Raw genomic sequence first — 12,459 nt, 5'->3', positions numbered from 1 at the left:
TTGTGTAGCTCACACTTTAATATATTTCGACCTGAAAATTTGCACACATGTACAATATGTATCTAGGTATATGTATATTTATTTTCAGAATTTTTTGAAACTGAAAAGTTTGAATTTTAAAGTTTTCAAATAAAGGCCTTCATGGAGCTTGGTCTCCGTTTGGCATTTTTGCTACTTTTCCCCATGAAAAAAAGGTACCACGGAGAGCTTAGGCCAACTCCACCGCGCGACCCCAAACGGACATCCGTTTTGTCCGGTTTCTGTCCGTTTGGGTAGGGATTTGGGGTTGTGTCCGGGCCTGTCCTGGAATGCGGTGGTCGTGCGCCCAGCGCGCGGCCGCATCCATTTGCCCCATCTTGTCCGTCAGGGCCAAAAATGCCCAAATTTGCATCAAAACTAGTTTCCAACCCAAATATTTGTTACAACCCAATTGAAATTGTCTTTAATAAAATAATTTTACAACCAAATCGAAATTGTCTTGACTGAACATAAATTGGACCAATACATCTATTGGTTGCCAATGTGATCCCAGACGTGCTCAACCAAGTCATTTTGAAGATTCAAATGAGTGCGCCAATCACGCATCTCACGGTGGAATTGGACAAACTGTTCAAATGTGGCCGGGTCTTGGTGCAGGGGCTCAATATTTTCACCTTGATAATCAAATCCTTGGTCGAAGATACTCTCATCACGCTCGTCCTCGACGATCATGTTGTATATGATCACACAAGTAGTCATCACCTCCCAAAGCTTCCTTTAATCCCATGACAGTGCAGGGTTTCGAACGATACCCCATCGGGATTGAAGCACACCAAAAGCACGTTCCACATCCTTTCCAACACTCTCTTGCATTTGGGCAAATCTCTTTCTCTTCTCACCTTGGGGTTTCGAGATTGTCTTCACAAAAGTTGACCACTGAGGATATATACCATCTGGTAGATAGTATCCCTTGTTGTGCTGGTGGCCGTTGATCTCAAAGTTGACAGGTGGGGAGTGGCCTTCTGCAAGCCTCGTGAAGACTGGAGAACGCTGCAGCACGTTGATATCATTGTGAGAACCTGTCATACCGAAGAAAGAATGTCATATCCAAAGATCTTGCGATGCCACCGCTTCTAATATGACAGTGCACCCGTTAACATGCCCCTTGTACTGGCCCTGCCAAGCAAATGGACAGTTCTTCCACTCCCAATGCATACAATCTATGCTGCCAAGCATGCCTGGAAAGCCTCTAGCTGCGTTGATCACCAACAATCTCTCTGTATCAGCGGCAGTTGGCTGCCTCAAGTACTCTGGGCCAAACACCTCGATCACAGCCTGGCAAAACTTGTACATTGACATCAGACATGTTGTCTCACTCATACGCACATACTCGTCCACCAGCTCACCTGGAATACCATATGCAAGCATGCGGATGGCCGCGGTGCATTTCTGGTAAGAGGAGAATCCAAGCTTGCCAAGGGCATCCGTCTTGCACTCGAAGTATGGGTCATGAGCAACCACTCCCTCTCGGATACAATTGAACACATGCCTTGCCATACGAAAACGGCGACGAAATTTATCCGGCTTGAAGAGCAGGGTGTTGGCAAAGTAATCGGCATAGAGCAGGGCGTGGCCTCTCTCCCTGTTGCGGTTCAGGTTGGGAGCACGGCCAGGGAGTGACCCCCTGTACCGAGGAAGCTGCCGTTGAATATGGTCGTGAACGACCAGTGCAGGCACCACAAGATCTTCATCATCCGACGACGAATCGTCCGATGAACAAAGGAAGTGATGAAAGAAAAACTCGTCTCCACTGTCCATACCTTTGTTGGCAAAAGGTCGAACACCTTGCGGTCGTGGTGGCGAAGAGGCTGCGATAATCACCTCGACGCAACAGGGGTGGTTGCCGGCCGGCTACTGGTCGCTCTTGAGCTCTCGTCGGAATCTGCCTCGGCCGCCGTGGTCCGTCGCTGGCAGTCGTGTCCCCTCCTCCACCGGCAAGGACGGCGACGGCCAAACCTCCCCCGATAGACGACCAAAACTACGACGAAAGCGTGGGCGTGGTGGCGGCCATGTCGAGACGTGGTTTGGTATGGACGGCGGGGGGCTGCGCGGTGAGGAGGCGGCCGGAGAATAGGGGCGGCGCCGACGGCGGGGCGGGGCGGGGAGAGAGGGTGAAGCGTTGGGAGCGGAGGGACTGCTAGTGTCCCCGACGGGCGGGCCACGGGGGGGACAAGGGCGTGCGTCGCGGCCGTCCGCGCGCATCCGTTTCACCCCAAACCGAGCGCAAGTTTGGGCCGGGGATGGATCAAAAACGGACGGAATCCGGACATTTGTCCGTTTGAGCCCGTACGCTGGGCCGCCTCTTTTGTCCTTTTTACCCCAAACGAACGGAGCCGAATAGGATAGGGTCGCGCGGTGGAGTTGGCCTTAGGTCGAGAATCATTCCTACCTATTACCTTATCAAAATCATGGTTTATCTTGACGAGAGTCGATTCAACTGGCCACATCTGGAGCGGGCAGGCTCAAGATGCCTATCCAAGCAAACACAAGACCAGGCGTCCAGAAAGGAAAACAACGCCACTAGTCCACTACTGTTTCACACTGCAGAAGCTACCAACAATAGCAGGACTGTACCTGACGCTTGCCCACACTGTACATCCATGTTCTTCGACTGGTACTCGACCCAAAACTGAAGGAAAGTTCAGCAAGGGCATCAGGCCAACGTTTCATCATCCGTGAGAGATAACAGCACAGGAACAGCAAGCGACAGACAAACACAATGGAAACCTGCATGTGCAGCACATCGAATCCTCAGGTTTGGGACGAAAAGGAGTATGCAAAACGGAGAGAAGATCACAGCCGATGGAACAGAAAACGGCACAAAACCAGCTAACAGCAGCTTCGTCCGTATCAGTATCACGGTGTGCAGCTGAGCGACAAACGCTCAAACAGCAACATCAGATCCACGGTGGGAGCCACGTGAACAATGAATGCCGCAAGCAGCAGAGCAGATGGCAGATAGAGATAGATAGGCGTAGGCCTGCCGCGCTGCGGCGAGAGCGGAGACCACCACATCAATGGCCTCTCTGGCTCACACTCACAGGCTTGGCAGTGAGGAAGGATGGGCCAGCTGCAGCTCCCACAAGAGGAAACCTGGACGTTGGCCCATCATGGGAGGGAGGGAGGCACTGCTCACCGGTCAGAGCAACAGCTCTCAGTCGCTAGCTTGGTAGGGGTGCTACTACAATGGCGCTCTGGACCGGGCACCAGTGCGCATTGATAGACAGCATCGCAAGAAACAAAAACTCTATACAGTTTCTCTCGACGCCCAAAGTGACAAGAAATTTGATCGCCACATCACTGAAAAGGCACTTGAAATTTTACCCGACAGAAATGTGCATCATGTGAAACGAGAAATGGCATACAATCATCACAGACAAGTGAGTGTGACTCAGCAACACTGCATTACAAAATATTAATCTCTATCACAAGAGACAATTGCATCAATGACGGGAAAATAAATTAAGAGAGGGAGAGTGTATCATCCATCTTCCACAAAAGACGAGGGTCACTGGTTTTGTTGATGCCAAACAAGTCAACGGTACAGATCGGGTACAAATTAAGTGGTAATATCCAGCCGAGGCTCAAAGCAAAAGCCAGTGAACAGCTGGAGAGGAAACTTTTTGCTCACAGGGCATTTTGCCGACCACTTCCATTGCCTCTGCTTCATGTCAAATCCAAGCAAAGCAGTTGCACCATAGCTTTGGATGTAGACAAGGTCGTCGGCACCACCGCTACAAAAAACATCATCCAACTCACCAAATCCTTGGAAGAATTTGTGAGGCATCCGACTCACCTCTTGCCACTGTGTCTTGTCAAGCTCCCATATACCGATTCCCTTGATGATATCAGGTCTATTGGGCTTTGCTATCCCGCCGACCATTACCAGCTTCTCTCTCAGGTTCAGTAGACGCCCGCAAGTGAGAGAACATGGCACTGGGATTGACGATTGCGTCAACGAAGTTGCAGAAGGTCCAGCAACAAGGTCATACATGATGAGTCTGTGACGGGGCTCAACGTTGCCAAGAACACCTGTGGACTGGATCAAGCAGTACAAGACTCCACCACATATCACACTATCGTCACCCCCTCTCCAACCAATGAACACCTCCTTCACTGCAGTTACCCATGAACTACTCCATGAGTCGTACTTGTATAAAGAGAAATCCCATTGGACATAATCCTCAGGTACCTGCTTCGATTTTGCCAATGTAACAGTGTAATTGTGAGTCACCTGATCTACCTTTATGGCAACAGTGCTATAATCTGGAAACTTTGCACCTGGGGGCTCCAACAGCCTCTTCCAATCTTTTGAAATAGGGTTAGATACAGAAATGATGTTTCTGTTGTCATTATCCATGAAGCAAACTAGCCCACAAGAAGAAGAGACGAAACAGCTGCTCCTATCAATGCCTTGAAGCTCTAAATCATACCATTTATGGAGGATGGGGTCATAAGCATATCCAGAAGCAGTCTCGTTACAGGTGAACATGAAGTACCAGGGCCTCTGAGGCAACATGTGGGTCCAAAGATACCGGCTTGAGTAGATAATATCATGCCATCTCTTGCATACCGCTGTTGACCTTATCATGCTTGCTATTGGCAAGAAGGTGAAAATTTTCTCAAGAATGTCATCAGGAACTGCGGCATCCAATGAAACTGGCAATTCATTTTCTCCATTGCTAGCCTCTGAAATAACTCGAAAGTTGAATGCGGGAATTCTGATGCGCTCAATTGGAAGAGCTTCCCATGACGAATCATCTTCCATGATACCACACAGAAAAAAATGCAGGTAGTGTGATGGCCTGAAAAAAAGGACAGGTAAGTCCTTAGTTCTTACACAGATAGTTGCAAATATTTTGCCTTATATTCAAATAATTCTTATTTTCGAAACAGCTCATTCTCCTAATACTATTCTTTATAAGCAAAGAGAGCCTAAACTAATCAAAATAATATAGTATTCTAATAAATCCTCTAATAATGCTACACTCAGTGGCAAAAGCAAGTCTTTTCCAAAATGTTTCAAAACCATATATGGATGAGAAGTTTCTATCAGGCAAGTACTGTGTATACCACCAATATAAAAGCTTCTACACAAAACCATACATGGCATCAAAAACTGTTATACTACAAATGCAGGCCAACTATGTCAAATACTCCCTCCGTCCCAAAATAAATGTCACTGATTTTGTATGAAACTCCAGCTTATAAATCAGCGACACTTATTTTGGGACAGAGGGAGTATATGTTAATAATGAGAGTATGAAACTTTCATTATTGGCGTATGTTATGCATACCATGGCAAACACTGAACAAGAACATATAGACATTCTCAATATAATATATACTTTACGAAATATTTGGAGACATTTTGTTACTTTTGTCAGATGACATGCAACATTTCCATGCCCCTTCAGATCAAAACAAACGTTTGAATCGAAGCCCCAGCAGGATTCTCCATGAACCTCCATGTATACGCAGGAAGACCCCTTAGAAGGATAGCACCATGGCATGTACAACGATACCTTCCATCAACAACTTGTTGCGCCTGCCTATCCTAGTATCGGTGTCTCCCTCCCAATCACTGTGGTATCATTGCCCCAGCACAAATAGTGGAGCAGGAGGCCTGGTTGGCCTCCCCACCATTGGAAAGAAGCAAGGACAGACATGACCTTTGCATCGTAAGGAGCAAAGTACAGAATGTAAGCAAGAAATCCAGGGAGATCTCTGTCCCCAACCAACCCGCTGACCCCGCCCCTCCAATCAAATCCGGCCATTCGTTCGCCCTGATGCCATTGGCCCCCGATGTAAATAAAATCATATGATCCATACACAGCAGCGTATTCGCGGATACGGACGATTTTCGCGGAGATGCGGCAGTCCGACGAGGTAAATATCATCCCCCAACCAGCAAAGGCAGCAAGGATACATACAGATTGAAATAGAATGGGAAAGAAACAAAAAGGGGCGGTACATACCTAGAATCCAACGGATCAGATCGGCATCAGCTGCCTATCGCTGTTCTTGCGAATGCCGTCCTGAAGCAATGTGCGGCGATTCGGGCGGAGTGCTCCAACTCCAATCCACACGCTACGGGGAGGGGAACGAATCCGGAATGTCCCCCCGAGTTTCCCCACTTCGGGATTGAGGGGGTGGAGGTGGGGGTGGGTTGGGTGCGGCGATGGGTTTATTGTTTGTTTACAGATTGAGGGAGGGAGTGGAAGGAGGAGGCGGAGAGATGTGGTGCCGTGGGCGTGGCGGCGGCTCTGCCTCTGCCCAGCATGCGGCTGTGCGCTATAATCAAATGAATCCACTGCTGGGGCTGGGCTTTGATTGTTTTGCGTTTGGGGGCTCTGTTTTATATAGCAGAGGAGCAGAAAGTTTGGTTGGATTGGATGGAGCCTCCCGGGGACAAAAAATGTAGTACATCTTACTATCTTTTTTGTTTTGAAGATATATATTCTACTATTAAGGGAGTTGATTGTAACTGACAATTGCCTTATTGAAGGTATTGCTTTGAGAGCTCGGTCTCTCCGGGTAAAACCTATGTTCTTGGATCAGGCGACGACGGCGCTTGTGCACTATTTTTTGCTTGAAGACGTCGTTTTTGGAGACCTTTTATGTTTTTCGGGTATTGTCTTTGGTGGTGGTTTGTGTGCTCTCAATAGTTGATCACTGTGGCAAGGCCATTTTTTTCTCTTTTTTTTCTTTTCGTATTGTGTGCATTCTGGATGTCTTTGTGACTTCTTGTAGGTGCAGAGACCAGGTGTAATTGGTATCTTCGCGATACTAATATATTTCCCTTTTCAAAAAAAAGGAGTTGGTATGGTTCACCTCACCTTCTACCCGCCCACCTTGCCTCCCTATGTTTAATTCCCTCCCACCACGTATGTCTCTTACCTTTTTTGATTCCCTTCCAAAACCAAAACCAACCGGCACATCATCCTAGGCCACGCCGCAGGCGCATATGCCATGATAGTTGCCGCTGCAGCGTATCATCGCAACGATGCTGATCTACTTCGATTCTTATGTCCCATAGATGCTCCTTGCCACGAGGAGCTCAGTCATGCCGCCCCAGCGACCTCACGCGCAAACGAGCATCACCAGCACGTCATCTTCCTCGGCACCGATAGTCATGCCGCTGATTACGTGCTCTGTCTACATGCCTCACGGTATCGATTTCATCCACTAAGAGGTGCATGAAGATGAGAGGAAGCTGGTGCCACCACCTCTTCATATTCGTATGAACAACGATGTCCGCATAGGCACTCGTTTCTTCCAGTTATGGCAGTGTGGTCTCGTCGCCTCACCCCCGGCCTGCTATGCGCCCAACATCATCCCCCGCACTGCTCCCCTTACCCTCGCTTTGTGAAAGGCTTTCAACTTTATTCAGTCCTGCAATGCGGGGTGTTGATTGGTATTAAAATAATTATCAAGACTTTCATTCATTGATGTGTGTTTTGGGATTGATTATTTAATTCCTTTTTGTGAGATTTTGATTATGTATATATCCATCAACAAGATTTGTAAGTCTTTCTACCATTTGGTGTGAATTGCTTAGTGAGTAGTCAAGTGTTTATTGTGTTTTAGATAGCAAATATATGATTTTAGTTATTCCTTTCATCCAGTATTATTGTATTATTGTGAAATCATTGGTATGATTGTATGCATGGCATTATTTTGAAATGTTCATTCTTTGTGCGTGCAAATTTGTATGAAGATGTTATCAGATTAGCAATTCATAGGTAGAGTTGATCAAATATTAATTTCTATATTCATAACTTCATAAGTTTATTACAATTTATTTGTTTATTTCTCTTTTTTTAGAAAATGGTACGTATGCATATGCTCACAACACGCACATACACTCACTCTTATGAACGCGCGCACACACACACACCCTACTCCTATGAGTACCTTTGAAAGTCTAAGCGGGCGAGTCTTGCGATTGATGAAGTCATCACGGGAGCCTCGCTATCGACAGGAACGCAACCTCTCACTGGACGAACATTCTGCCTTTATGAGACACCAGTGTCAAACCTAGGGTTTGATCCCAGTGGGCTGGAGGTATCACTGCCCTCCTAACCATCCAACCACATGTTTGTTCTCATATTTGTTTACTTCTCTAAGTAACATTTGAAACTATATCATCACAATAGAGTTTCATATATGTTAATGATTATCTTAGAGATATAGTTGGATGATTTATGAAGTGAGATAAATGTTTGCACATTTTTATAATTTTCTCTTATGTGCTTTTCACACATGTTTTGTTAACGTTAATTTTTTTATATTGATAGAATACCTATTTCCTCGTTGTAATGCACGGACAATTTGACAACGATGACCATAGAGAGAAGGTCCTGCTCGACATGGCTACTACCATCAACACCAACAATGACGATCGCGAGGCAGCTGCTGGAGCATCGAAGCCTGCTTGAGAAGAAGAGTGTGTTGTTGATCAAACTACTCTACGAGGATGAGAGGGTGAAAGTGCAACTAATCCCCGGGTGGTTTTCGTAATTGATAACAATATATATGTCGTTGATCTAATGAACATTGATGATAGATTTCAGAAAATATCAATGATTGGCATGGCAAGGAGTAAGGGATGTGGAACCCTCAAAATTTCAAGGACAAGAATTGGCTACTCCAAGGCTCTACATTTTTGGTTTAGTGATCCAAGATCACATTGAGTCCCTTGGGAAAGCCAGTACTATTAAAAGGGGATGAGGTATTGTTGATGAGGCTGTTGCTCAAGTGCTTAGTGATATTGCTCCAAAAACCCTCAATCACTTTCTCAAAAGACATCTGTCCAAAACCCTAAATCTTCATTTTGGTCCCACCGATATCACCTACTTCAGACCCACCGAGATGACTCTTCCATTGCCACAGCCAAAACCCTAGCAATTCGGTTTGACCAAAATGGCTCTTAGTCCCACCGAGATGGCCTGACCAAGTTTCTGTGATGAAGTTGATCCATTTTGGAATCACCGAGATGAACCGATCGAAATTATCAAAACGAGGTCTTTCCCTAGCCATTGCACTTCGGTCCCACCGAGTTGGTATAATTGGTTTAATGAAAAGCCTAACAGTCAAGTCTTTTGCACTAGTCGGTCTCACCGAGATTCTCATGTCGGTGCCACCGAGTTGGGTCAAAGACTTGTAACGGTTGGATTTTTGGTGCTGCCTATTTATACCCCTCCACCACCACTTACTCTCTATGAGAGCCATCAGAACGAAACACAACTTCCACCATTCATTTTCTGAGAGAGACCACCTACTCATGTGTTGAGATCAACAGACTCCATTCCTACCATTTGAACCTTGATTTCTAGCCTCTTCAAGGTTCTTTCCACTCCAATCCCTCTCCTACCCAAGCCAAATCTATGTGAGAGAGATTGGATGTTGAGGAGACTATCATTTGAAGCACAAGAGCAAGGAGATCATCACCAACACAACATCTATTACCTTTTGGAAAGTGGTGTCTCCTAGATTGGTTAGGTGTCACTTGGGAGCCTCCAAGATCATGTGAAGTTGAACCAGGGGGTTTGTAAGGGCAAGGAGATCGCCTACTTCGTGAAGATCTACCCGAGTGAGGCTAGTCCTTCGTGGACGTAAGCCATGGTGGAGTAGACAAGGTTGCTTCTTCGTGGACCCTTCGTGGGTAGATCCCTCCGTGGACTCGCGTAACTGTTACCCTCAGTGGGTTGAAGTCTCCATCAACGTGGACGTAAGAAAGCACCACCTATCGGAACCACGCCAAAAATCATCGTGTCTTCATTGTGTTTGAAATCTCCAAACCCCTCCTTTACTTACATGTGCAATGTTTTACTTTCCGCCGTTATACTCTTAGAATTGCATGTGTAGGGTGATACTCCCCCCAACTAAAATTGGGAAGAGGATAGATTTTATTTGATCAAGTAGTCTAATCAGCCCCACCCCGCCGTTCTAGACTGATACGTCTCCAACGTGTCAATAATTTCTGAAGTATGCATGCTGTTATATTATCATTCTTGGATGTTTTACAATCATTTTGTAGCAACTTCATATCATTTTTTGGGACTAACCTATTGACATAGTGGCCAGTGCCAGTTGTTGTTTTTTGCTTTTTTTTCTTACATCATAGAAAATCAATACCAAACGGAGTCCAAATGCAGCAAAAAAAATTTGAGAATTTTTTTGGACCATAAGACACAACTTGGGCCAAAGAAGTACCACAGGGGAGCCCCGAGGGGAGGCACAACCCACCTGGGCATGCCTGGGGGCCCAGGCGCGCCCTGGTGGGTTGTGCCCACCTCGATGGCCTCCCGCACCTCCTCTTCGCCCTATAAATTCCCAAATATTCTAAAAACCCTAGGGGAGTCGATAGATCAAAAGTTCCGCTGCCGCAAGCCTCTATAGCCACGAAAAACCAATCTAGATCATGTTCCGGCACCCTGCCGGAGGGGGAAATCATCACCGCTGGCCATCTTCATCATCCCCATGGCCACCATGATGAGGAGGGAGTAGTCCACCCTCGGAGCTGAGGGTTTGTACCAGTAGCTATGTGTTAATCTCTCTCTTTCTCTCTCGTGTTCTTAAGTTGGCACGATCTTGATGTATCGCAAGCTTTCTTAATATAGTTGGATCATATGGTGTTTCTCCCTCTCTATCTTGTTGTGATGATTAGAGTTTTCCCTTTGAGATTTGTTTTATCGAACTGAATATTTTTTACGGATTTGAGAGCACTTGATATATGTCTTACATATGAATACCCATGGTGACAATGGGGTATTATATTGATTCACTTGATATATTTTTTGGCACTCAACTCGCGGATTCCGGAGGTGACATTGGGGTAATCTATGCATAAGGGTTGATGCACGTTTTCGCCCTTGTTTCTCTGGTAGAAATCTTGGGGCACTCTTTGAGGTTCTTTGTGTTGGATCGAGTATTATGAATCTGAAAATGTTTGATGTGTATCATATAATTAACTCATGGATACTTGTGGTGACAATGGAGTATCCCGAGTTGGTTGATGTGCGTTATTTTAGTACGAAGTCTTGAATAGATCGAACAGAAAAAAGAATTTTAAGGTGGTTTCGTACCCTACAAACAATTTCTTCTTATGTTCTTCGCTAGATAAGAACTTTGGAGTGATTCTTCATCACACGTTGAGGGATGGTTATATGATCCAATTAGATTAGCATTGTTGAGAGATTGTACTAGCGAAAGTACGGACCCTAGGCCTCATTTTCAAGCACTGCAATACCATTTGTGTTTCGTTTTATCAACTGCTACCTTGTTGTTTTTATTGTTCCTATTACAAAAATCAATATCTACTATCATTACTACACTTGTATCACCATCTCTTCTCCGAACTAGTGCACCTATACAAATTACCATTGTATTTGGCGTGTTGGGGACACAAGAGACTTTTTGCTATTTGGTTGCATGGTTGTTTGAGAGAGACTGTCTTCATCCTACACCTCCCACAAATTGATAAACCTTAATTCATCCACTTGAGGGAAAATTGCTACTGTCCTACAAAACTCTGCGCTTGGAGGCCCAACACAAGTCTACAAGAACAAGTTGTGTAGTAGACATCAAGCTCTTTTCTGGCGTCGTTGCCGGGGAGGTGAGTGCTTGAAGGTATATCTTTAGATCTTGCAATCGAATCTTTTAGTTTCTTGTTTTATCACTAGTTTGGTTTATAAAATAAAACCACAAAAAATGGAATTGAGGTGGTCTCGTATTGTTCATTTTTATAATGTCTTTCTTGAAAACAATGGATTGGAAAATTGTGCTCAATTGATAGAAGACGAATTTAATAAAATGTTTGGCACAAAATCCATGAATGATGTGCATGATTGTGATGTTGCTACTATGAATTCTTTGAATATCCATGATGCTAGTGATATGCAAAGCCATAAGCTTGGGGATGTTATATTTGATGAAGTTGATATTTTTAGTCCCCCTACTTTTGATGAGAATATTTACTATGATGATTGCATGCCTCCTATTTATGATGATTATATTGATGAAAGTGGATTTGGTGAGGTCATGACTTTATTTAGTGATGAATCCACTATTTTGGAAGAGCTTCCAATTGATTATGACAACAAAGTTCCTATCTGTGATGATTATGGCGATGGCATGTATGCTATAAAGAATAATGATAACCATGAAACTTTCCATCATGATTTTAACTTTCAATATCATGATAGTTATTTTGTTGAATTTGCTCCCACCACTATTGATGAGAATAAACTTGCTTATGTGGAGAGTAATAAAATTTCTATGTTTGTGGATCATGAAAATAATGCTTTATGTGATAGCAATATTGTTGAGTTCATTCATGATGCTACTGAAAATTATTATGAGAGAGGAACATATGCTTTTACATATCTCAATAATATCAAGTTTCCTCTCTATGTG

General features: G+C 44.8%; 1 protein-coding gene across 1 annotated transcript; it reads right to left on the bottom strand.

Moving 5' to 3' along the window:
- Positions 1–3,420: 3,420 nt before the first annotated feature.
- LOC123070266 (F-box/kelch-repeat protein At3g61590) lies at positions 3,421–6,375 on the bottom strand. Its single transcript, XM_044493367.1, has 2 exons — positions 6,018–6,375; positions 3,421–4,844 (listed from the first exon to the last, which is right to left on the bottom strand). Exon 2 carries the CDS (start codon positions 4,805–4,807, stop codon positions 3,599–3,601), a length of 1,209 nt encoding a protein of 402 aa, XP_044349302.1. The 5' UTR covers positions 4,808–4,844; positions 6,018–6,375; the 3' UTR covers positions 3,421–3,598.
- Between the last annotated feature and the right edge of the window lie 6,084 nt (positions 6,376–12,459).

The sequence above is a fragment of the Triticum aestivum genome, chromosome 3B, assembly GCF_018294505.1.
Source record: "Triticum aestivum cultivar Chinese Spring chromosome 3B, IWGSC CS RefSeq v2.1, whole genome shotgun sequence".
Classification (NCBI taxonomy): domain Eukaryota; kingdom Viridiplantae; phylum Streptophyta; class Magnoliopsida; order Poales; family Poaceae; genus Triticum; species Triticum aestivum.
The sequence above is the reverse complement of the archived record's forward strand: the minus strand, read 5'-3'. Positions and strand labels throughout refer to the sequence as shown.

Coding starts and splice junctions, on each gene's coding strand:
- LOC123070266 (XM_044493367.1), bottom strand. CDS start 4,807: ATGGAAGATGATTCGTCATGGGAAGCTCTTCCAATTGAGCGCATCAGA.